This window comes from Lytechinus variegatus, chromosome 3, assembly GCF_018143015.1.
Source record: "Lytechinus variegatus isolate NC3 chromosome 3, Lvar_3.0, whole genome shotgun sequence".
In the NCBI taxonomy this organism is placed as follows: Eukaryota; Metazoa; Echinodermata; class Echinoidea; order Temnopleuroida; family Toxopneustidae; genus Lytechinus; species Lytechinus variegatus.
The window spans coordinates 28,305,761-28,332,426 of NC_054742.1; the positions used below are offsets into that span (position 1 = coordinate 28,305,761).

A 26,666-nucleotide genomic window follows, 5' to 3' on the forward strand; every position below is an offset into this window, starting at 1 on the left:
TCATGTCATCTAGGTCAATACAAGCATTTAATAATAAAAAAAGGATAATCAAGTATTCTAAAGGCTAGTTGAGAGTTGGAAATACCTCTAAAATACTACTTTGAAATTTATAGAGATTTATATCTCCTATACTAAAAAGAATATCCAAATTTGGCCATCAACCATCCCAAAGCATTCGTTGACCAACATCAGTTACAATTTATACCCAAAGAGATAACACAAAAATATCAAATGTTTTGGACTTACAAAATGCTACGTTTTCATGGTAATTTAACCATGGTCATATTTTACATTACTTATATTATACTTACATTTTCATTTTTTTATGAAAATCATAATAAACTTACACGTAATGTAAAGAATCTCACATTATGCTTTCTATTCAATAAATAAAAGTCTACATCATGCATACTGTACATGATTCAAGTATCTCAGCTTTGAAGCTTATGCAGTATTATTTGGTAACGGCAGATATGGAACGATAAATAAACATCTGTTTAGTGGTTTTGTTTCTTTGGTAACTTCGTTGAAGAAATGCTTAATAAAAGGTAAAAATTCTACTTCTCGTTAAACATACAGCATATAATACGCTTTGTACAAAACCACTTCCTTGGAGCATGTTGAGGGAAAGACCATCTGACGTTTGTAATGAATACTATATCTAATATCTTTGGAACTGATGAAGTGGATTTGGTTTAGGATGTATTGTATTACCAGGTAGATGATGTTGATATCGTGCACATCCTGGTAGTGAATGCATATTTTCCAAAGTTGTCAAGTTAATGGTTTTACAATGACAATTTAGATTATCCAACTGACCAAACTATTTCATTTTCATATATATATTTTAATTGGTTCATAACTAACAATCCGAATTTTATGGAAAAGCATTAACGTAATAATGTTCGTTTTCAGTTTTTAAAATTTGACATGATCGCAGTCTACGACCCAATGAAATCAGCCATACTGGGCATTTGATCCTGCTGGTTTGTCATACTACAGTTTGAACCATGTTCCCTCTTCCATTTCATTCTCCGGTTCTGGAACCAGATCTTGATCTGTCTTTCGCTGAGCCCGAGACTCTGGGCGATCTCGAAGCGACGACGTCTTGTCACGTAGCGGCTGAAGTGGAACTCCTTTTCCAACTCCAATGTTTGCTGTCGAGTGTATGTTTGCCGCCCTCTTTTGCCATCTACAAGATACGAAATGAGAAAGACGAGATACGATCATCAATTTTTATTATTTCATTATTTTGTGGATTCAATGTTGCTGGTTTTATGAATGTATAAAGTGGGTTTGATTGGGAAAGAAAACAAAGATAGATGAATGGTGAAACCGACAAAAACAGAGAAAGAGAGAGAGAGAGATAGATAGAGGGGGGGGGGGAGAGACACAATATACAGAGAGACAGTGAGACAGAAAAGTAGATAAGCCTATCATAGGCCTTGATAATTACCACTTTTCATTTTTTCTTTTGTTCAAGATCACGAGCGTGATTGAAGACAAGTACCAAACTGAAGTCTGGGCTGAGAAAGTGTGAAAATGAATTTTGATTGACATGATTAATAACAGTAATTCAATATTTTAATCATGAAAAGCAAAACCACTTGAAATCGTCAGCCACAACCCGACTTTGAAATTGGATTGAGTAGCCAGAAAACCAGGCTCATATGCGTCTTCATCATAATTATGATAATCTTAAACAAAATATTCAACAAATAAATGCTTAAAATGTACGTATGTAATTTTATATTCGAAAATCGATGTTGTGAGTCTCGTTTTAAGAAATCTTTTCCGGAGCGAACAGTTTCAGGTCCCCTCATATAGACCTACAGAAACAAAAACATCTGTAACTACTCCACTCCATGTCAAGTATTAATATTAAAATTCCCAAGATCTTATTACCTCATCCAAGTGGTTTTAATGTCTGTAGATCCCCTTACAATAATGTTTCTTTTGACTTTCAACTTTCACAAACTTGTATCCAATATATACATTTATTCCCAATATGCTGTAATTTGTTCGTTAAAATGCACTCATGTCCCGGTTCGTGTTAATATAAACATTAATTTTCTTCCATTTGACGTCGAGTGAAACCAAGAGAAAAGGGCCACTTGCATCACTAATATCATGTAAGTAAGAATCCATAGAGAACAATTCAACATGGATTGTGATGTGTCACGAAGGTAATAACCATTCCCTAAAATGATCATGTAGTTATAACAATATCTGAATCCAATCTTCATAATCAAGAATGTGGATGTGTACATTGCCCTAAACATGATGAAAGAGACATTGTTGATGGGTAGCATCAAAATTATCAAAGATGAGCAAATCCAATGGTGCGAAGAGTTATGTCAGTATAGATGATGGGTCAATGGTATAGAGCGTCCGGCTCATGAACCATGTGAGGGTGTGTGTTGCGGCAGATTGGTTCCACCGGCGGATACGACATCCGCCGGCAGGTATCGTTCTTATTATTATTTATTACACCGAGGTTATTTTACCTGACTGCTAAGAAAGCACGAATGCCTATGAGCAAGCAACCAGGGGACCAACGGCTTAAGGTCCTCTCCGAGGGACCTGGTATGCTTTACCAAGGGGCACTAGCGCACCACTTGGGAATCGAACCCGGGTCACCGGAATCCGAAACCCCCGCTCTACCGACTGAGCTATCGCGCCTCCCCTCTTAACGGCAGATATCATTCTTTGCTCCGAACCATATCTGCCGGGTGGACGGGGTTTAATTTTCTTATTACTTAATTTTCCTATTAAAATAATGGTAGGCGAAGGCTGTACTATTTAGATAACTGATTTAATAGTCAGAAATCATGACTTTGTTATGCACTGTTGGGTGCTTCCATTAAAATCACAAAGCACAAAGTGCCAAAACTCTACTGGAGAAATTCCATCATACGTAAAAGCGATGAACTCAACAAAATCAACGTATACAAGGTAAATAAAATAAGAAAAAAAGCGTTTGTCTCAGCCATCTTAACTGGACGTAGTTATAGGGAATTTTAATAGCATTTTTATCCCAGCAAATTCAGCACTTATGTGTTTTTACTCGTCGGTGCATGTTTGATGTTTTATCTCGAACGGCTTCAAAATAAGAATCATAGCGGTATTAACGATAATGCCTATTGCGGTATTGATTAGTCAATAGAAATCAGACACTTTGACGAGTTTTTTGTTGACCTCTTGAAATATTGACACTATGATAATCACAGATGGGCATATTCCGTGATTTGAGGTAATTCCTAATTTCTTAACAACCAATCATAAGTCTTAATCTTGTTATAGACTGGTCTGTAAATCAGGAGTTAAACATGTTAAATCAAATTCATCAGCTGTGGTCAAAATGGTTCTTGATTATTTTCCTTTTGATGAATACACGTTTACTCTAATATGCAGTGCTTTGAGTTTAAATTCGGCCTAATTCGCAAAAGGTCAGACATGTCAGATAAGAAAAGCAAAACTCGCTTTTTCATAAACAATATATATATATATATATGTGTGTGTGTGTGTGTGTGAAAAATTATTTGTCATGCAACTTTATAGTAAATCCTTCGCTGTATTTATTGGTAATATTGTAATAATAATATACTAGTAGGGTATTTATATTGCGCACATATCCACCTTGTTATTGCTCAAGGCGCTCCTATATAAATATTACCCGGCTAAGCTAGGCGTTCATAGCGCACACAACTTTTTAAGGAATTACTTCCTATCGGTTCCCATTTACCTCACCTGGGTTGAGTGCAGCACATTGTGGATCAGTTTCTTGCTGAAGGAAATTACGCCATGGCTGAGATTCGAACCCACAACCCTCTGTTTCAAAGTCCGAAGACTAATCCACAGGGCCACACCGCTCCACTGATGTTGTAGGCCAAATGGGCCACATGGAAAAAAATAATATCTTTAAAACTCATGGAACATATTCATTTTTCTCCTGAAAAAATCCACACTCTTTTTTGTGAAGAAAATAAGGAAGATATCAAATTGCCACAAATATGACAAACACGCAACTCTTTCCTTTATCGTCTGATACAAGCCCCTTCCCCAGAAATATATCAGCATCATCACATTCACTCCAAACTATACCAGTGATACACGTCTGGGCCTCAGTCTACGAGTAACACACAGAACATTATGTATCGGTCTCTATTAGCAACGGGTGCTTCTTTTGATAACACAGGCATCCCCTTGATACAAGAGGCATCCCCAAAGCGCGCGAAATGATACACACCCATTGGCCTAATCGACGGGTAACACGATCTCGAAGAGATAAGCAACGTGTCCCATATCGTCGTTGGTCAGGTTGATGAGACGGATGGTGAGCTAGTGTCGGGGTAGGATGATGACAGACAGGCTAATGATGAAATTAATTTGCCTGATGGATATGTGGGAGACAATCGATGGATTTAAAAGAGCGAAAAACCGCCCCTTAAGTGTTTGAATAGGTCAAGAACAGCTTTGCCCCCTTACACGTTTCAAACGTTTGTTTTTAACCCAAATATATAATTTGTTTCCCGAACACTCAAAATGTCTTTGATTAAAAATCAGTCTAAGTGTATTCTTTTTGAGACCAATCCAAGATAAGATTAAGAGTTTTAATAAATAAGATTTACTCCCCATCCTATGATATTTAGATATTTAATGTAATTTTGGTTTGGTCCCTAAAAGCACTCAAAACACGTTCCACATTCATTAGATGCATGAATTGAGACATAAATTAGAAATTAGAAAAATATCAATCCGACTTTATTTATTTGTTTGCAATAATTGTATCTAATAAAATAGGCATTGACGTATATTTTTAAAAAAAGTGCACACCTAGTTCCAATGATGCATATAGCGTTTCCATTTATTTGAAAGCGGGATAAAAGAGCATTGGAGATTGAATGCCTTGCTCACGGGCATAAGTGCCGCGGCCGGGGATCGAACCCCGGACATTTCATGTATAACCAGGCGCCTTATAGACCACTCAGCCACGGCACCTCCACATAATGTAGCAATAGCGCCCGGCAATCGATATATGTCGGCGTTCATCAGAACATGGACCTACTTACAATCATTATCAGATTAATCAACTATGCGGCAAGGCTTGATAGGGTGAAAACGGATAAAAATACTATTATATAACTTGTATTAACCCTAAAATGGAAATAATGCCGAAATAATGAAGGTGACGTTATATTCAACCAGGCTTTTATTTTCATACATACTGTAGGCTTACTCATAGATTCTTCCTTATGTACTTGTGCTAGAATATAAAATCAAACGCAGGAAGGGGAAACTATGATAAAATCTCCTCAATGTCCATTTTCTGTAAAAAAAAAGAAAAAAAGAAAAAAAGGAAGGCGCACGAGGCTGCAAAAGACAGCTAATGGTGGGTATCGTATGATACATTTCAGACATTAATAATAATTTCATTTCACGTATGAGCAACCATGGAGGCCCAAGAGGGAATCGGGAGATGACCTACGCCGAAGACTCGGCGAAGCATCTCGCTTACAATGCGCTAAATGATCAGAGTGTATATACGGAAGGAGATAGGAAAGACGTAGTTATGTTGCAAAAGATTTGGAAATGAATTATAAAAGTTCAAAATCAAGAAGAAAAAAAAATCGGCGTAAACTTTAATATTACAAAATTTATATAATGAATAAAATGCAGGAATCTAAACATTGTTTTCATTTATCAATCATAAACTATATAAGATATTGGCATCAAATTGGTGCATTAAATGCAAACCTGGTATAATATCATGGTATTAAACTAATGACATTTAAGGGCACACAAGAGGATTATCAATGATAACAGGAAACTGGACGGGATATAGCGTACACGAGATACCATAAATAAAAATAAATATATCTGCTGTTATCACTGGTTGATGTCGTACAGGGATGATTCTTGGCCTATATAAAAAATGCTATGATTGGATGGTTGTTATGGATCATTCATAACACAGAGAGTCCACAATGAGATGAGCATAATTAATAATTATTTGCAGCAACCATTTTGATATTCAATCATAATGCTTATATCTTCATATTGTATTGAATATTAGTATTTATGCTCTATTCTTTGTTCATATTTGAATATGTCACCATGTTTTATATTTGTGTTTGTTTACGAAGGGCCCCAACGAAAACCAGCTTGTTGCTGATTGGCTACCCTTCTTTTTAAATATTTGAAATAAATAAATGAATAATATTCTCTCTTATTTCTTTGTTTGTACGGATGAGAGTCATCCAATATATGACTTGAAAATGTGACAAGATGGGGGAAATACCAAGAGGAAATCAGACCTAGAATCGGGGCAAGAATATAACCCCAGTCAGATGCAGCGCTTCAATGAAGCTGAACTATCAAGTATTCATACCCGCCGGGTAACCGCCTCAAGAATTATACGATCATGCATTGGAAGCAAAAAAAAAATGATTTTAAAAATTGTTCAGATGTGGGATTTTCTACAAAGAATTTTGATTGAAAGAGACTTTCTACGTGATAAATCAAATAAATCAGAAAGCGTTATCCCATAATTTAGCAAAAAATATCGAATGATTGGAAATTATTTTTTTCCAATGACTTGTGATATGAAATATTAAGATTCTAAGTAACGATATTTAAGAAACATGTGTTCGAAGAATCTTACAGCTTTGCACCAAATTTCAAATTAAGTTGTCATGACACTGTCAGTGACAAAAGAAATACTAGTTAAATGTATTTCCTATTTACTCATTTATAAAGTTACCTATTTGTTTATGTCATATATGCATAGGCGGATCCAGGGGTCGAGGGACCCCCCCATTGGAGGAGCAAAAAAAGAAGAAAAAGAAGGGAGAAAGAAAGAAAAAAGGAGCGAAGAGAGAGGAGAAAAAAAAAGAGAAGGAAGACGAGTGAATAAAACAAGATGAGGGTAACAATTGGAAAATAATTTTTAAAAAATATTTCATGTCAGTATATAAAATTTTCGCTCGCGCTTCGCGCTCGTATTGCCTGTTAGGTGATTTACATTTACAAGTTTGGAAGTCAATATACAAAACATATTTCAGCTCGGAAATCGAACTTTCATTAATTTGTTTGATTTACGAATTTATTTTTCAAAAGTGTTCTGTAAAAGTGTCAGTTTTATGTTCTCAAAATATCCTAATTAAGGTCTGAATGTCAAAATGTATCAACTAGCGCTGCACGCTCGCATTTTGATTGGTGAGTTCTGTATGTCTCAATATTAATTATACAACTAAAATAACTTAAAATCCCAATTTCATGACAGATTATCAAAAATTTCGGCTCTCGATTTGTGCTTGCATTAATTGTTAAAAATATATTAACTCATGCATCCTATTCATAATTTTAAAATTGCTTGAAATGTCCAGTTTTCAGGCCATAATATTAACAGATTTTGCGCTCTCATTAGGCTTATTAGATTAATAAATAAGATATCAATGTAATAATTAAATTGTTCTTTTTTCAGAATGGAATATCGACAAGTTTCATCTCGCGGTTAGGAAGATGAAGATAGTTATCATTTTCATGTGATGACATAATGTCCTTAGAATGTCTCGGCCCTGTGTCAAAACTAAAAGTAATAACAATGAAAAATATCAGCTCTTATGCGATCCAAATCCACCTCACAATTTTCCTACAAAGTGCTTGAAATATAGAGCTTAAATTGACCCTTTTACAGATATATATATATATATATATATATATACAGATAGGTATATTAAATATTTTAAGCTCGCGCTTTGCGCTCGCTTTATTGACTTTATTCAGATACGCACCATGTTTTCTATTCAATTCAGTATCCGGACTCAGATCAGAATATCTAAAATGTTCTGCTCGCGCTTGCGTTCTCATTACCAATGTAGGAAGATCCCCAATTACTCATCCTTTTCATGTGTCCCGTTTTTAGGTCTAAATCTCGATTTTTCCGCTCTTATTAATATGTTTAGTTATATACCTATCCTGTTTACGATTATAAAAAATGTTTTTGAATTACCATTCTTTATCTAGAAATGCCAATAATTTTCAGCTCGTGCTTCGCGCTCGCATTATGTAATTGTTGAAAGCTGTAACGCCTTCATGGTTAACTGCAAGCAGTCCTTAACCATGTTAACAGGTACCTCTTCGATCAGTTTAAAACGTATATCAACACATTTAGTTTTGAAACACATGCTTACATCAATAAATACAAATTCTTCAGAAGTAGTATAAATAAAAACAACAAATCCTTTTTCTAACCAGTTCACTCTGAAAACAAACTTTTTAAAAATTATTAGATTAGTAGTGAGCTAGGTAATAAGCTTTACAAAAGTGACCGTCCTGGTCGAATTTGAGCAAATAGTATTCAAATATGCCTTAAACAATAATCATACCGAGCTGACCCATCCATCAATTAATATTAACTACTTTTATTTTAGAGATAAAAATTGGTGCTCTCTTAATATCTGACACAATGTTACTAAACATTGATAGACTGTGGTAGGGTAGATAATTTGAGCAAAGTACAGGTTCATAATATGTGCACGTCTGATATGGTAACCTAATATGGTAATCAAAATTTGATTAACTGCTTTAAAAAATTATTTACCCATTTATAATTCATGTGCCCCAAAAATGTTCACGATCAAGAAACAAAGAAAAAAGGAAAGGGAAAATGGCGAAAATATGATACTATCATACTTCCGAATATCATGTAAATTTTTGTCACAAAATAAGATTTTTGTATTAAATTGCCAAATATTTGCTCGTTCGTTTTGCTCCCTCGTAGCTTTTTTATAATTTATGTCCCCTCCAAAAAATGGCTCATTACTCTATTTACTAATACACATTAACACACATATAGTAAGTTTGCTCAAAATTAATTTACCTGGAAAGAATTTACCAATCAATGTAAGAGGTAAATTTTGTCCAACATCGATTAAATTGTTGACAAGTATTAAATATTGTTAACAGATGTAAAAAAAGAATAAGAAAACAAAGATTATCATAAAAAATATTGGTAAATTCATTTTTACCTCGTTTGTGCATAGTTTACGCAGTTTTAGATTCTAACCAACATAATTTATCATTTTCTTTTAAAGAGTGAGATTATAAGGAAATCGTTTGATCGAGTGACCTAATCAACTTTTCATCATGTTTATACTGCGCATTATCACGAGCAAAATAATGACGCTTTTGACAACATGATTAAAGATTTGTTTTATTTTTCGGGGGGGGGGGTGTGATTCTTATACTAACATTGATATATTTTGAGTTACTGGCCGTGACTGTCTCATTTTTAGAACCAGAAAATAGTATTTGCCAGTAAAACTTTACACAATATCAGGCTGCTACCAAATACCCTGGAGTCGAATTATTATACATAAGGACAAAGATGCTCGGTAAAATGTGATTTGGCTTCTTCGGGTAAGATAGGAGAGATTTCTGACTGACAATAGAGAGTTGGATATTAAAATAGTAAAATAAATCCCCATCATGGGAAATAAATAATAGAGAGAGAGAGAGATAGGAAAGAGAGCAAAGAGAAAGATTAGAAGATGGAAGCGGACATAAAAAGACGAAAGAGAAATTCCATAGATTAAGAAATAATGTTAGGTAAAGAAAAAGAAAGAGAGAATGGGAGAACAATATATATACAGAGAAAAGAGGGTGGTAAGATGAAAAAAATATCCATTTAGACTCTTGAAAAAAAAATGAAGGAAAATATCAGCAAGACAAGTCCACGCATGGCGCCAAAATTGGAGACATCTTTCTCTTTATTTCCTCCCCCAGCTCGTGGACCCGATCAAGCCTCTGCATGTATTTAACATCCATTTTCATGCATCTCTGAGTTTCGTGTTTTTCGTCAGCCAAATCGCCGGCAAGGGAACAAACTCCTTCATTTGTATGGAAATTGAGACACTCCGCGCTTTAAACCAAGGCAAAAAAGAATGAAGGAACCGCACAAGAAACAAAGTCAAGAATAAAAAAAATAGAAATATAAAAAAAGAAAAGAAAATACGCATTCTCCATTTTCCCTTAGAAACTGTCTATTTAGTCATTTATTTGTAATATGGATGCATTCCTTTTCTGTTCATGATTTGAAAAAGGAATTGAGCTCCCAATAGACCACAAATAAATCAAACTGTCAGAGATCAAAAAGTTACTCGAAGTGTACTCGATTACTGTCTTACGAATTAGTTGGTAAACCTTTCCCCCCAAAATATAATGTTGTTGGTTTTTAGGCATGCTAGACTTTATATCATGTAGTAAACCCCTATCATTGTCCATAAAATGTTAGCATGGTATTCTTATACTATTAAAATGGGGGAGCCATGGTCTAGTGGTTATGACTCTCCCTTTTTCAGTCTGAGGAACGTAAGTTCGATTCCAAGCAACGGCGTGTTTCTCTTCCCCTTCACCAAGGAACTGACGCACTTTGCGCTGCATTTACCCCAGGTGAGGTGAAAGGATACCTGGCAGGAATTTATTCATAACGCTATAGGGTAATTATGGTGTATAACACTGTAGATCGCTTAAAGACTCCTGATAAATTAAGGGTAAAGCGTTATATATTAAGAAAGTATGATCATTACTGTAAATAATTTATTTAAAGCGGTATGTCTAAAACGGTACAGCTAAAAACCCTGTTAACATTTTTTGGACACTACAGATCAGTTCACCTCGTGGTGATTTCGTGGCTCGAGATTATAGGAAATGCAATTTCTTGGAGAAAATAAGAATAAAATATCTTAATGAAAAATATATTGACTATTTTTTTTCGCAATTTGTTTGTGTACTGGCAACGAAGGTCAGATCTACCATCGTGATCATGTATACATTAAACAAATGAATTGCGAATCATGGTGAGCAATGGGATACACAACATGTTTTGAAACGTTGATAATAAGAAAGAGCAAAACAAACGCACTGTGAATAGAGAACATTAGATGTAAAATGTTATTGAACTTGTCGGGACGAGGTCGAGTCGATACAGTGAACCGGGATTGTCTGTGAGAACACGGGGTTCGAATCGGCGCTGGGGAATAAAGGAGAAGGGGTTAGGGAGATGGCCAGACGCTGGCTGCTCCTAACATCAAATGCACCGCTCTACACTCCATTCAGGAGCGCTTATGTTTTATGATACCTACGAACATCCAAACCAAAACAAACACCATTCCATCTCTATTTCCGTGCACTTGGCACGAATAGCCCGATCCTGACACATACAAATGATAGATGGCATGTTTAGTGACCAAACTTAGTATATTTTGAGCAGGCCTGCTGCCACGGTATACGTGAGCGGAACGGCCAAGTTTGCCCGACGAGATCCTTTCCCTGGCGTATTCCCCCTATAACCCATTTCAATATACCTACTCGCCATCACATCCATGGTCCTTCAGCATTGCTCTCTCTCTTTCCCTCCACCCTCTTTATGTCCCTCTCTCCACCACTCCATCATGGAGCTATCATCTCCCCAATTCGCCTTCATTATTTTTTTAAGACCACCTTTTAAACCTAATCATTCCCAAAACCACAAATTTCCCCACATCCATGCTTAAATGATTTTTCCCCTTCTTTCTCCGATTGTCATCATTCTTTCCTCTTTCTGTCTTTTTTATTCATTCTTTTAGGTAAGAGGCGAAATCCATTGAACTCGATACTTTTCTTGACGGTAATCCCCATCCCCCTTTTCCTTCTATCTCCCCCCCCCCCCCCCCCCCCCGTCTCTCCCTTTTTTTCACATCCGTGCGTCACTCCCTTTTCTAGCTATGAAAAAAATATTTTATTCATTTCTGTTTCTTTTCTCTCTTTTCGCTCAACAACCATTCTCTCTTGCAATCGCACACCACTCCACACACTCGCCTCCAATTCAACACCACCATTACCCCTCTCCTTGATCCCCTTTCTCACTCTCACTTTCTTTGTGTGCAAGCGCGCGTGCGCGCTCGCCTGTGTGCAATTCTGCGAGGGAATATCTCCTTTATAAATAATGCAAAATTGGTAAATATGGCGAGACTTGTTTTCTAGTCGCGTCAATTCACGCGGCGCGTGCTAGAATAATAATTAACAGTGGAAACGATAACAAGCGGGAATTAATTCGAGCCCATTTTTTGCTGATGGCATTTCATATCTCTCCCCCTCACTTCCTCTGACGGTTATGCTTGAGCTCCTGGTGGGATCGGGAGACCTCACGTCAAACGTAAGGGGAACTAGCAGGAGCCATTCAACAGAAAGAAAGGTACACTTTCCTATGAATTCTTAATCAATACGGTATCAAAATCCAAATGATATCTTCAGCGATGACTGTAGACCAAATGATGTCACTCTGCGACCATGGTGAAGTCACCCCACCCGTTTCTCTCTTTTTTTCATCAAGTACCATACTGAGAATTTAAAGGGGAACGAAATGTTTTTTTGTAAAAAAAGATAGCAGAAAAAATAATGAAAAAAAATTGGTGAAGGTTTGAGGAAAATCCGTTAAAGATTAAGAAAGTTATTAGAATGTTAAGTTTTGGATTTGGGAGGTCATAAACGAGCAGCTGCCCCATATATTATGTAGTATAAAATGTATGAATTTCATTTTTTTAATAGCTCGTGATGACCTATTTTTGTTTTCTATTCATGATCGGGACAGTATCTATTGATATACAAAATGTACAGTAAAAAACATTTTCAATTTTCCGAGAAAATGACATTTCATTGATTTTTTACCATTCGCTAATAATGTAGGAATGCTGCTCGCATATGACGTCACAAATAAAATAATTAAAATTCGAATAACGTTTCAATTCTTTGATGGATTTTTTCAAACCTTCGGTAGTGTTTTTTAATTATTTTTTTCTGCTATTTTCACAATAAACCTTTTGTCAGGGTGAACTTCCCGGCCTTTAATCACTATGTTGTGTGTGAAAATATCAGAATACTAATTTTCGACGACCATTTTCGTAAATTATTACACTTCATTCAAACAAGCATTCAAACAAATCTATAAAAAGAGAGTGCCACTCTCAAACTGTAATAATGGTTATGCTAAGGCAACGGTGATATTAAACAAAATAATCTTTTATATTAATTTGTACCAAATGGAGAGATACGGGAATGTTTCCGAGATTTGAATAAGATAAGTTTATCCAGATTTTATTTCTTATTAAAACACACAATGCCACAGTTTTTGGTCTTTTCGATCAACATGGAATAAATGGAACAACAATTCAATTTTCAATTCAATTCAATTAAATTCATTTATTTGACATCCTTTAAAAAAACATACAAACATATATACAAATATACAACAACAAAGGAGTAAAAGAATTTAAATTACAGTAAGAGCAACCAAAAAATGTTAGAAATATAAAAGAAATGGAAATAAATTGTAGCGGATGTAGGAAGTCAGAAAGGCCGTAGACCTGTCAAGCCGACTCCCTTGATTACTACATTATACGAATAAAAACACAAATAGAATAGTGGCAAAAAAAATCGAACATATTGACATCACCCCCCCCCCACACACACACACATTAGATAGGCAGTTGGAATTACTTACTATACGTAGACAGTTGGTTTTGTTTCAATCTACGTTACAATGATGAGAATGTAACAGATGATTTTAAAGTATCGGGTTAATTATTCCACAAGTTTGGTCCTTTATAACGGATTGTAGATTTAGAAAACGTATAACGAAAGAACGGTATATATAATTTGTTTGAATTTCTCGTTACATAAAATAATTTGCGATTCATAAAGTTCATTTAGCTTTACAATTTTTAGCTTAAAAATAAAATCTGTGTATGAGCTCTAAAAATTAATTTGTTATTACCCTTATTGCACGTTTTTGAATCACATATATCCTTTGGAATAAATATGAGGCACAGCCACCCCAGATAATCAGACAATAATTCAAATGGGGCAAAATCAAGGTATTATATATATTTACAAGTATGCGTAATGGTAAATTTTTTGACTCTGTTCAATACTCCAATTACTCTATAGGAATCTTTTTACAAATGTAATCTATATGATATTTCCATGTCATATTTTCGTCAAGAATTACTCCTGAGAATTTTATTTGGTTAACCTGCTTTATTGCTTCATTGGCAATTGTTATTCGTATTGTACTGTTATCAATATGTTTATTGTGTGTTTTAAAAATAACATAATTTGTTTTTTCGAAATTAATAAAAAGTTTATTGGCAAGAAACCATCGTTGAATTTTGGCTATTTCAGTATTTAATATAAAATTCATATTAAAAGGATCGTTACCAGATAAAAATATTGTTGTGTCGTCAGCAAAGAGAATAAATGATAAAATACTGCTAACACTTGGCAAGTCATTTATATACAATAAAAATAATAATGGGCCTAGATTAGTGTGTATGTTTTTGTCTTGTTTATGTAGTCTATCAATAAATCTAAGAAAAAATATATAAACATATTAAACGCATTGTTTTTTTTAATTGTTCATGAATAACGAAAACATTTAAATCATGAAATCTCGATCTAATCTCTTGAATGACTGAGAAGCATTTTCATAGGATGACGCAAGCATCAAGGTTATTGAACATGGTAAATTCATCATTTGCGTGTGGATCTTGCACTTCTTCAACAATAAACAAAATAGCCAAGTCCAAACAAAATGTTGAATTGAATAACAAAAGGAAAATCGAACAAGCATGACCCCGAAAACCCCAAATAATCAAAATCAGATTAAAAAGAAATGTATGGTTTTCTTGATTATTATACATATAAATTTTCTTTGTTTTATTGATCATGTATTAAGATGTAGGGAACAAAACTTATTGTAAATGATTGTTGGAAATGAAAATGAATAAATGAAATGATATAAAATGAAAGACAATTTGATTTCCATATAACGGTGATGCACATTCTTCTCAGTATGCAAATAAGGGGACCTAAGACTTCATGTTTATTTCGTATTTTATTACACGTGAAAATGAATGAAATCTTAATTCTTTTTTTTTCGTTATAATCATGAACAAAATTTGATTCCTCCCTGAACATGTGGGACTGCTATTGTTCTAAACTATTTTGAATCAATTAAGAAGTTCCTATTTGGCAAAAAATTGTTTGTATAATTCCTGCAATGATTTTGTAAATGTGTGGCATCTGATTTGAATGTAACTGTTTTGTGCAAAATAAGCTATTTTTGAAAAACTTCTTTTATTTCACATCCGACTTCGATGAAATATCAGGGTTATGTTTGTTTTATTTTTTTTCCTTTTGAATAAATATTTTTGTTTGGGATGCAATCCCCTTCAAAAATCATTGAAGCTTTGTAGCTTTTAACTTAGTTCCATTTGCACTAGTCCAACATATTCTCGAAGCTATATCGCTATCGAGTATAAACTATCTGACTTGACAAGATTAACAACCGGTCTCTGCCGCCACTAATAACACAATTGGTCACTACTCATTACTCTTCACATTCATCAAATTATATTCCCTTTCGGCCAGTAGTAATGGAGAACATTATCTTTCACGGGGAATTCTTAGCTATGTGACAAGGATGGGGGGGGGTCCTTTTTGAAGGGGGAGGGGCGCTATTAGCTCAACATGCATGGATAGTCAGAATATGAGAAGTATTTTTTCCCCATTATAACTGAGACATTTATGAATGTCTTATTGTGAATATTTTTAGTGATTTTTTTAAAATCGATATTGCTTTTTTTTTAATTCGTTTAATTTGTATACGTCATGGGTGGTAAGCAAACTAGAGAACCAATGATGCGCACTAATTGTTTCTTTTTATTACTTTTGTATGCAATATCAAATACTTGAATACTTCGCTACGATGATGAAAATGTTGAGTCCTTATATGGAAAATATATTGAAAAAACATTATAGATTGATATGATTCGGCATAAATCATAATATAATCAAATCTATAAAATGAAAAAGATGATTATGAAGATACAATAATTACAACACAAAATGATGAAGGTATGCCATCATCGACTTCAACATATACTGTTTATGATGTGCATATAATGATTGCTTTAGCAAAATAAGCTACGTTCCCCAATACAACACCCCCTCTCTCTCTCTCTTTCTTTCTTTCTTTTATTCCAGAGGAGGGAAAACTGTTATTTCATGACAAATACAAAATTGCAGGAAAAATCAACCATAGAAATGATGATTTTTTTTCGATATCGGATGTAAAACACGAAAGTGGCTTATCTTGCCAAAGCAATCATAATCAATACTGGCGTTATTTCGTCACTCATTAATAAATGAGTGACGAAATAACGCCAGTGGTTTCATGACGAAATCTACTATATTTATGAGATAGTTCATTCACTACCCATATAAGGTTATTTTACATTTAATAGAAAGTAGGCCTTTTCATTATGTCGCAATATATCATTATAGACAATTCGTCTTATACAAGCATTTAGTTTTTATAGGTTACAGTTTACAGTGACTGTTTATGATCAGGACGAAAAAGGGAACAACAATTATAATTGATATAATACACAAAAGATATTTATACTTACAGACTGCTTTTGTTTTCGATTTAATAAATGAAATGACCTTTTTAACTACATGTGACGAACAATGCATGGCAATATCACCTGATTATATTCAGTAAAATACATAATAGGCCCATTTCGATGGCATATTAACATTTTCATTTTGTTTTGATTATGTCAAAAAAAGAAAGTTTTAAAATCGATATCTGGCTATCTTGATCCCCTATTAGGCCTATGTCGTGTTTTTTTTTGTTCTGTTTTTTCTCAACTAAATATAAATGTTATACAGTGCGTCCCAGAATAAACGAAACCGAGATTAAGCGATCATTTATCATAACTTAATCATAGATAGAATAGACAAATGACCTACCAATTTAAAGCTTAGAATCTCCTCTTTCATCTAATATTACTTAGGTTATTTTTTTAGTCACGCATGAGTGAGCAAAAACAATTTGAAGAAAGGATACCAAAAACTCATTTGGCGGGGGGTATCTGGGTTTCAAAAAGAAAACCATATTTCTGAAAAGTTCAATATCTGCTCTTTAATTTGGTACCTCAGTTACAGATAATGGTCAAGAAATAAAAAAGTTCTGGTCATTTGAAATAAGGCTTGTATTTCCATAATTTCATGAGATAAACGTGTTTTCACCGGTTTCCCACAGAAGCTTTCGCATGGTGAACAAAAGATTTAATGCATGGCTGATCGTCAACAAAACGGAGTGTCGAGTGAGTTTGAAAGCCAGCCTGGAGAACCTCTTCATTTTATGAAATTATTGAAATTCAAACCTTATTTCAAATGACCAGAACTTTATTATTTCTTGATCATTTTCTGTAATTTAAGTATCAAATTAAAGAGGAGATATTGAACTTTTCAGAACTGTAGTTTTCTCTTTGAAACCCAGAAACCCCCCGCCAAATGAGTTTTTGATATCCTTTCTTCAAATTGCATTTGCTCACTCATGCGTGAATGAGAAATAATCTAAGTAATATCAGATGAAAGAGGAGATTCTTAGCTTTAAATTGGTTGGTCATTTGTCTATTTTATTTATGATTAAGTAATGATAAATGATCGCTAAATCTCGGTTTCGTTTTTTCTGGGACGAACTGTATAACATCGATAGTATCTGGCAGTGTCTTAAACAGCAGCACCGGGCCCATCGCCCTCTTGTTAAAAGTGGATTGGCCTACTCTAGGGCATGGTAAGGACAATTTCAACATGTTCACGAGTAAAGACTGGCACGGACATACTGTAGAGCCACATTGTATCACGTCGTACCCTAGTCAGGCTAGTAGTACTGTCGTACAGGTCACAGTCCTTCATAGAAAACGAAATTTCTCAACTATTCCTTAGTTAGGAGATTAACTGGAAACAGGTGTCATTAGCTTTCAAAGGCTTGCCATTAATCATAAAAATAGATATTAATTCGTCTGATTGTTGAAATACGTGCGATATATAACGTTTATACGCCATGACTTTCATGCGTGTCGTGCTGAAGTGTAACGGTTAAAATCTTGAAGTATTGAGTAAATTTAAAAACCCGTTTTCTAAATTTTCATTGTCCTTGTCGTGGTTAGCCGACATACAAGATTTCAATTGAGTGATTGATTGATGATTAATAATTCACTTTGGAAAAAATGAACATGTTATAATGATAATGTCTAAATCCACTATCAAAGGTATAGAGGTCAAACTGTCGTCAATACCTTTGCACCCGACGCGAAAGAGCAGTGGGAATGACGATATAATAGGATTTATTTAGTCAGTATACGCCTCATGAATATTCATAGACACGAAAAGTTAACTTGTATCGTAATTTTCGACCCATCGAACAGTTCGATTGGTGTGGCTTAATCAGTAAGTCAATCCTGCAGTCGAGTTCAGGGACGCAAGTTTGAGTGTCGCTTAGATCGATTTATCAAAGATATTTTTTTAAATCTAAAATTAAGGCAAGACTCTGACAAAATACAAGTCCAAGAATTGTAATCTGATTCAAAACCTCCAAAATAGCCTATCGTCGTTCCCACTGTCATCTCGCGTCGGGTGCACAAGTAATAACATAACAAAAAACAACAACAACAAAAAATCGCGTCCTGGCATGCCTGAAGAGTGTTTCATCAACACTTGCATCCGACACTGGCAATTTTCCTTGGTTCTGATTGGCTGAGAAGCGCCGTTACTATGGCGACTGTCGGATAAAACAGACGATCGGATAGAATATACGACAACTAATTTTATGAAACACTTCGCTGGATAGAGCCCAACTTTCCAAAGCAAAACCAGTGAGAAATTCTTTATCTTGTTCGTAAGAAAAAAAGGTTAAGATGTACCTAAAATTTTAATGTGGATTCAAATATTTCCGCCTCCCTCCTATTGAGGAAAGCTGAACCCGCCCCTGGAAGTAAAGGAAAGGATCATAGGTACGGGCCTAATAATGAACAAGAAAGGTCCACGTTTTGGAATTCAGAACCCCGCCGCAAAAAAAAAAATCCTGGCTACGGGTCTGGAAAATACAACAATTTTTCCTAAACAAATTCTGAAAAATATAATTTTTTTCTTTAATTTACCCGATGCATGTGAATCCTAAACTTACAAATTAAGTAAAATTAAGGTTAAGTTTCATCCAATATCTTTTTGTAACAAACATCGCTACATGTTTTCCAGAATTCAACTACATGTAATCGTATTCCATCTAACACAGTGTTTGATTTAAACCATTTTTCTTGCGAACACGTTTGGCAACTTTTCCGACTTAATAATCATACAAATATGACATTTACGATTGAATTAACGATTCTCGTAACCAAAACTTGGAATTTAAAGACCATTATTTAGATCTTCAACGGCAGACAACACAGAAATTTCTTTTATGATTCTTTGATTGGACTCATTGTAAAGGGATCGAGTCGAAAGTGACATTCTTGGGGGATTTTCTCATCTGTCAGTAACTCAGTTTAAGAAACTTTACGAGAGTTGCTGCTATTACAACAGATGTTCTTTCAGAAGCTGAAATTTATTTTGTTAATACAAGTAAAATATGAAAACGTTGTAATAATTATTTTACCAACTTGTCGGAATACTTATAAGATTTTAAAATACGGATCCACATCCTTGGTGTTGGCTGCAGGTATCAGAGGTGGCCGGATTTACCGTTTAAACAAAAATAAGGGGCATCGACAGCATCAGGCACCATTATAGACAAAAACAAAATATCACCTCTAAAATAAAAAGTAAAAGCAAGGAAGAAACATAATTGTTTGGCATAGATACAGTATGTATGCATACACATTGCACTTGAAACGCTAATATTTGTCCGGAAAAATCCGGAAAGATTAATAATGACAACAGCCCCCCAAGAAAAAATGAATTTCAGTTCAAATCGACTGTAATGTAATGAGAGCTGACCGACCATTCGCGAGGGCATGAAGCGAGCGAGTAAAAATAGTACTTACTGAAGTATATATTGTTGTGAATAAATTTCTTTATTTGATGAGAAGATTAAGTAGTATCGCATAAGTGTGACCACCCCCGACACCTTTATACTTTTTTTCTTATTTTATCATATTTATAGGTAATTTTCATGATGAAGGGTAGAGGGTGCGATGCACCATCTGATACTACCCTTTGTTTTGTTGCTTCACTTCACCGGGAATACCTTTTTACGAAGCCTTTTTTCTTACTGATGAGAGATATTGATGACACTCCTATTTTATTTATTATTGACATGTCAGGCCGAAATGTATAAACGACACACGTTGGAATGTTAAAGTGATTGGTTAACATTGGTTTGACTTTTAAAAATCTGAGCTAGAAGGTCACACTTGTCACCTGTGTCTGTGATATGCTACAAAAAATGAAACGCAGAAAATATTGCGTTCGAAAATAATTATTTAGTGCTTCAAAAATTGAAATATAAAGTGACCGGAAACACCAGCTTAATTTCTTACCATACACTTATGTGTACTATTTAGGCGTCTATAAGACACCTATTTACAAAATCGGGATTTGCCTTGTAGTTTTCACTGTTCATTCTCAATAATGGTTGTTTTCAGGGTTTATTAGTTCTAATACATGCACTTGTACACATGTTTCATCTTGGTTTGAGAATTTTTTTAATTGGCTGGTCACAAAGTTAAACAATACATTTAAAATAGAAAAGCGAGGCGGCTGTCTAAATATAAGGGGGAATGTATACAAACAAAACATGATAAGATATGAAATCGATTAATGATTAAACATCGGAATGGCCTTAAAAATATTAAATATATACAATTTTTATCAGAAGGAAATAAGTGTGTGAATGCTGCGGTGGGATTCGAACCCCCGACCTCGTGGTTCATAGTCTGGAGACAATTCCACTGACCCCCAACACCTTTAACACATATTAAATTATAAGGTGAATGGATTACTTATGTATGAGAGGACATGTTTATCAGTAGCCGGGAATAAAGCAGTGTACAATTGAGCAATAAATAGGATAAAAATATATAAAGGGCAATTATTGCAATTAAATGGGATTTTCATCTCAGTTTAACGGCAAATTAATGAGAATTTTAATGTTGAATCATATGGAGAGGTGGTAGACATAAAAAAAGAGAATTTCGACGTTAGACTCGAAACTCAGCAGAAATCAAAGGGGGTACATATCGGATTATTAATTGACGTTGCTTTGCAGATAATCTTATACCAGAACATAAAGAACACACTTCTAAACGACGAATTTATTGGTATTGGTAATGGTGCTCATCGATATGATTGGTTGGTTGATTTATTTATTTATTGATTGATTGATTGAAAGGAATTCATTTTAATTCAAATTTTCACAAATAAAATAACCAATTATGGAATGGAAATTAAAAGAAATTGATAATTTACGCGAATGAAAAAACATAAAGGGGCATCATCGCGCAAAGTTAAAAGTGCCACTAATCAGAACGTGAAATGGAATACTTTCGATAAAAAGGGACACTTTCGGTGTTGTGTAAAAACACGGGGGCGCTGTTTTCCTGCCCCTGCATGAATTCTCCATACCACGGTCCAATGATTGTGCTGGCGAAGAACAGCATTATATATGGCGCCATTTATCCCTAGAAAGGAACTCAATCTTGGTCTGTACATTTCATGAGTAAAATAGTCCGGGTTTCTTCACTCACTGTAAGCATATAGGCCTATACAGTGCGTATCAAAAAAAGGTTTACACTTTGAAAAAGCCCTGGGAATTAAGAAATATACAATATGTGGGTAATTTTTCACGTATAATCTTGGGTTTGGGACTCATCTATCTAATGAAAGTAAAAGTTTTGACAGAATGTTACACTTGAGTGAGCACTGTCCATTTTGTAAAGCTCACAGAAATATGTTTGCGCAGAAATGCTCGTTTTTCACGATGTGTCAAGGGGAAAGGGCGAAATCAAACTTACCGTGCGAAACATTTCTTATACATTTCCCTTGCACTTTTAGTCGATTGAAACAAAACGGATACATTCAAGCATTTTGTAACAATTTTGCCACCCAAATTGAAATTTCAACACTAAGTAAGCACATCCTTTACCCTTTGTGTGCCAGCTGGATCTGAGGACATAACTGAATCTGATCAAAAGTTCATATCAGACATCTCCAGCATTTTTCACTAAGTTTGTGTCATTAAAGTGGGTTTACATTTCATTTTCGATTTGATACTTATTTCCTCCACACTTCTCCCAAGCTTGACAATGATTAATAAAATGAAAATGAAGCCTATATAAGCAATTTCATGTAAATCACAGCTCAGTGTAAAGCAAATATCGTCAAGATGGCCTCGGTGTGTGGAGGAGTGGGGTGGGGCGCAATGCACTATTTGAAGTGTTTTGGGCAAGGAAACAATTTAAAAAGGGTAAAAGATATCAAATCAATTTTACTAGCTAAATTCCACTTGTTCTTCATGATTAAAGGGGAATCCAGCCTTGGCCATAAAATGTTATGTTGGGAAGGAGAAAAATAAATTAAACAGAATGGTGAAAGTTTGAAAGAAATTGGACAAGCAATAAGAAAGTTATAGCTGCTTTAAGATTGAGATCACTAATACTATGTAGATTTCAAATTGGCAACTGGGTAAGTAAATTATGACAAGGGGCAAGGACAACTTTCCCATAGGCCATGTACTTTATTATCAGGGATTTGTGGTTTTCTCCTAAGTACCCATTCCCCTGGGGCAGTAATCTAAATATAACCCATGTAGTATATTGTTTTATGTCCTCATGAAAGAAAAATATAATTTGAAATAAAACTTTTGGGGAAAATGACATTTTAGCCATAATATGTATTGCAGTACATGGAAGAGTAGTCCTTGCCTTACGTCACTATGACATCCCATATGCGGCCAATTTGAAATCTCCATGGGTATAGTGATTACCAATATTTACTTTTAAAAATTCATAGCTTTCTTTATGTTTGTCCAATATTGTTCAAACTTTCACCTATCAACTTGTCTGATTTTTCTTTTCGTTATAAAAACAAGTTTTTATTTGGGTTGGATTCCCCTTTAAGCTCTACTTTTATTCGCATAACTATTTCCAAGTTCTGCACAAATCATTTTTTACTAACAAAAGTAAGTGATGCTCACTCAATTGGAAATATTTTTCGACAGTTATATCGTCATTTGCTTAAATGGGTCTGTAACCTATGTTAAAATGTGGAAAAATCTTCAGGATATTACAAATATATAATTTTACAGGATTTTTTCTAAGTGTAAACTTTTTTTGATACGCACTGTATAAGCTAATGAAATTCTTTCATTTGATTGACTTCCATAAAAATTTGGGAGACTAGATATCTGACAGAATGCTGTATGGAATACTTCCCCGATCCACCAACGATAATGACCACGTGTCTACCTTTGGTGTATAAATATTTAAGAAAGGATCCCTTGTTATGTAATAAGTTATAGAAAGAAATTAAAATAAAGATAACAATCTCTCTCACAGTTTGGGTATTTATCTATATGGGATAAAAAGATTTGGATATTTGTTAAGTAAATTTTTGTCTAAATACTAAACATCTTTTTAAATATATCCCTATATACACATTGAAAAAAAAGAACACTTGACCATGTTCATACAAATAAGATCAGGGTTCTTTAAATGGAGTATTTTTTAATAAATATGGAAAACACGTATTTCATATACAAACATGCTGTAAACTTAAGATTTATGAAACTGTTACTACAAAACGAAACCAAGTGATTATATTTCTATTTCCTTGCATATGTTATTTTTAAAATGTAATCATCACATCCAAAAAAAGAATTAATGCACGCTGGGAATGCTCTTCTGCCATAAATGAATGGATGTTGATTTATTGTGTGGTCATAATCTTAAGTGACACCTCACCACATCCCAATTCAACGTCAGAATATAACGCCAGATGAGTAAGAATGCAACTTATTACGTGGTCTCTTCGGCTAGATACACATTGAAATAAAACAAAAGAGGGTTGCTAATGAGTTATCTGTATACATGGTGTGTCATTGCTGTGTAGTAGGCATATAACTTTTAAAGGCGTAGTATTCTGAATTTAAAGTCATCTACTTCGATGTTCATAGTTTTAGATATTGGTCTAATGGTCTTCATTCGTGCACTTCAAACATTTTTGTTTTGTTCTCTTCTTTTTTCCCCCTCTTCTTCATCATCTTCTTTTCTTGCTCTTTTTCGTTCAAACCAATATGTTAGGGTCCCCCCTAGAAATTGCCCTTTCCTCTTACAATACATATTGTTTTTGACTCGCCTTTGTTTACATGGATTGGCTAAAATACTGTTTTGACTTGTGGCTACAGATGCAATCAAACTTTAATTTTGCATCGTTCATGGTTCCAAGTGAAAATAAATATTTTCTGTTTTTAAAGTGAATTTAAAAACTACGCATCGAATGTGTAATGAGTATTCATTTTTTGTATTGTTATAGTCTTATTGCTGCATACTGCAATTTTTTTTCCGATTATAGAGCATTAAGAAATGTAAAAAATATTAATAATAAAACTCGGGTAAGATATTTGGTCCTTGTAAAAAATGTATAAAGTTTGTACGTAGTCATTAATCATAATTTCAATTTAGTTGTAATTCAATGTGTTTAAAACATAAAAACTAAATCTTTTAATGTATTTCAACTATGATATTGACACTCCCTGCATTTCTTTCTCATATTAATCATAATGTTAACGAAAAAAAGAGGGGTAAAGCCTTCAATTTGTTATAAAGTTCCAAAGGCCAATGGTAGTGGCCTGTAAGCTCATCTATTTTTACTTTGTAGAGAGAGGGAAATCAGAACCAAAAATAAGCATGATAAATTAATCATATCAATATTACAAAAATATTATTCTTCCAAGGAACATTTTCATTATAATGATTGGTTTTTAGTGTTAAAAAAGGGAGTTACACCGACATACTTTCCCTCATAATTATGTCCATTTAAAGCTTATATTGCAATTGAAAAGGTGTTGCTTCACATTCCTACAAAAGAGGCAAGGTTTTATTTCTATCTCACGATAATTATTGACATTGCCCAGTCTTTAGCCATTCATTATCATAACATTTTTTCCCACAAAGTGTGTAAAACCATGGATACATTCATTGATGAAACATAAACATTAGCAGATTAGATTCCAGAATTGTGGTCAACGAATTTTAAAACTCCCCTTTATACTTTGTTCGAGACTGAAGTGCTACAAGAATGGTTTCCAAACTAAATTGGCATCTATAGTGAAACGGCATTGAGCATGTTGAGTGTATCTTTATCATCACCCATAGCAACACCATACTAGATAATTTAGAAAGGTAATAATTTCCTCACCGGAAGTTGGACTGATACTTTTCATCCAAGGGTAGAAAGCCATCTTCTCTCCATCTTGTTCCTTACTACATCTAACTGCTGATATATCTCGAATCTCCCTGTCTGCAGAAGCATCTAGGTCTTGCTTTTGAAAGTCTGTTGCCTTGAAAGCGAGGTATGAGGATCCGAGATCGTTTTGTTTGCACGGATCGAAGAGCGTTGACGAGTACGGGGTGACGACGGGGTGTTGAACGCTCGATGATGCCGAGGACGAGCCGAGACTGCAGGAGCTGTATGACTTCCCAGATTGGGGTGGGTAGGAGTCCGAGGTGTGGTGAGGGTAAAACTGATGAGGCATGAAAAATGGAAAAGTACTGTCGAGGTTGCTTTGAGGAAAGTGTTGTGAATTTTGATGGTGGCCCGATGATGTGGTGAGTTCATTGAGCGGGGTAAGGATGGGCGAAGCATCGACGGGAGCTCGGCTCACCGCGGCGTTGGCGATCCAGCTTTCGCCGGTCGCTCGACTATTCATTCCCACTGTTTGGTGGTGGTAGTCCGCGTAATACACGCTCATGCTTTAGATTGTTATATCACTCACTATTTTTAAAAACCTCTGTTATTTCCCGCGTTGAAGCTGCAGCCCTGCGGGTGATTGAGCCCCAAAGTCACCGTTTAATACTGTGATATCAGTACGACATCCATGGATTATGTCCATATCTATCATAAGAGCAGCGCGATGACGGATTGCCCGACGATGAAGCTTGAGACGGTCTCACGTTTAGACCACTGAGTCGGAACGGTCGGACGCAGCCCAACTCCGTCGGAGCGGGGCCCCGAGGCGAGAGGTATCAGGGGACTGTAATCAGATCCGGAAGCATCGGGATTCGAGAGAGAAGTCGACTCCGTGATTGCCGAAGAGACGACACCAGCCGGACAGACGACCAGGCGGATGAAGACGGAATAATAATACTTGCAAAAACTGAAATAAATTTCATGACCCCTTCTCCCTTTCTTTCCTCTTCGCCCATCTCAGAGGAGAAATCATTTACACAGAATCAAATTTTGACAATCATGAATTTAAGATGGTATACTTACTTCCCTTCTGGCTCCGTTTTATTATTTATTCATTTATTCTTTTAAATGTCCAAAAATTATTTTTTAGAGAGAGATAGAAAAGATTTTTCAACTGTTTATTTTACATATTGTCATCATTTAAAAAAAATACCCGCACTTAACTTCTAAAGTAGTGTCGTGTTTCAAATTATAAGTGTGTAAAAACGTTGGCTTTCGAGTTTTGTAGACATCAAAATTAAATGGAATAATTTTACATTAAATATCCATATTTTGTCGATGAAGCCTATGGGTAATTAAAGGGATCT

General features: G+C 34.8%; 1 protein-coding gene across 1 annotated transcript; it reads right to left on the reverse strand.

The window, feature by feature from the left end:
* Positions 1-26,400, reverse strand: LOC121410692 (homeobox protein Hox-B7-B-like). The gene is made up of 2 exons (XM_041602941.1): positions 25,309-26,400; positions 1-1,192 (listed from the first exon to the last, which is right to left on the reverse strand). The coding sequence occupies exons 1-2, from the start codon at positions 25,859-25,861 to the stop codon at positions 942-944; spliced, it is 804 nt and encodes a 267-aa protein (XP_041458875.1). The 5' UTR covers positions 25,862-26,400; the 3' UTR covers positions 1-941.
* Between the last annotated feature and the right edge of the window lie 266 nt (positions 26,401-26,666).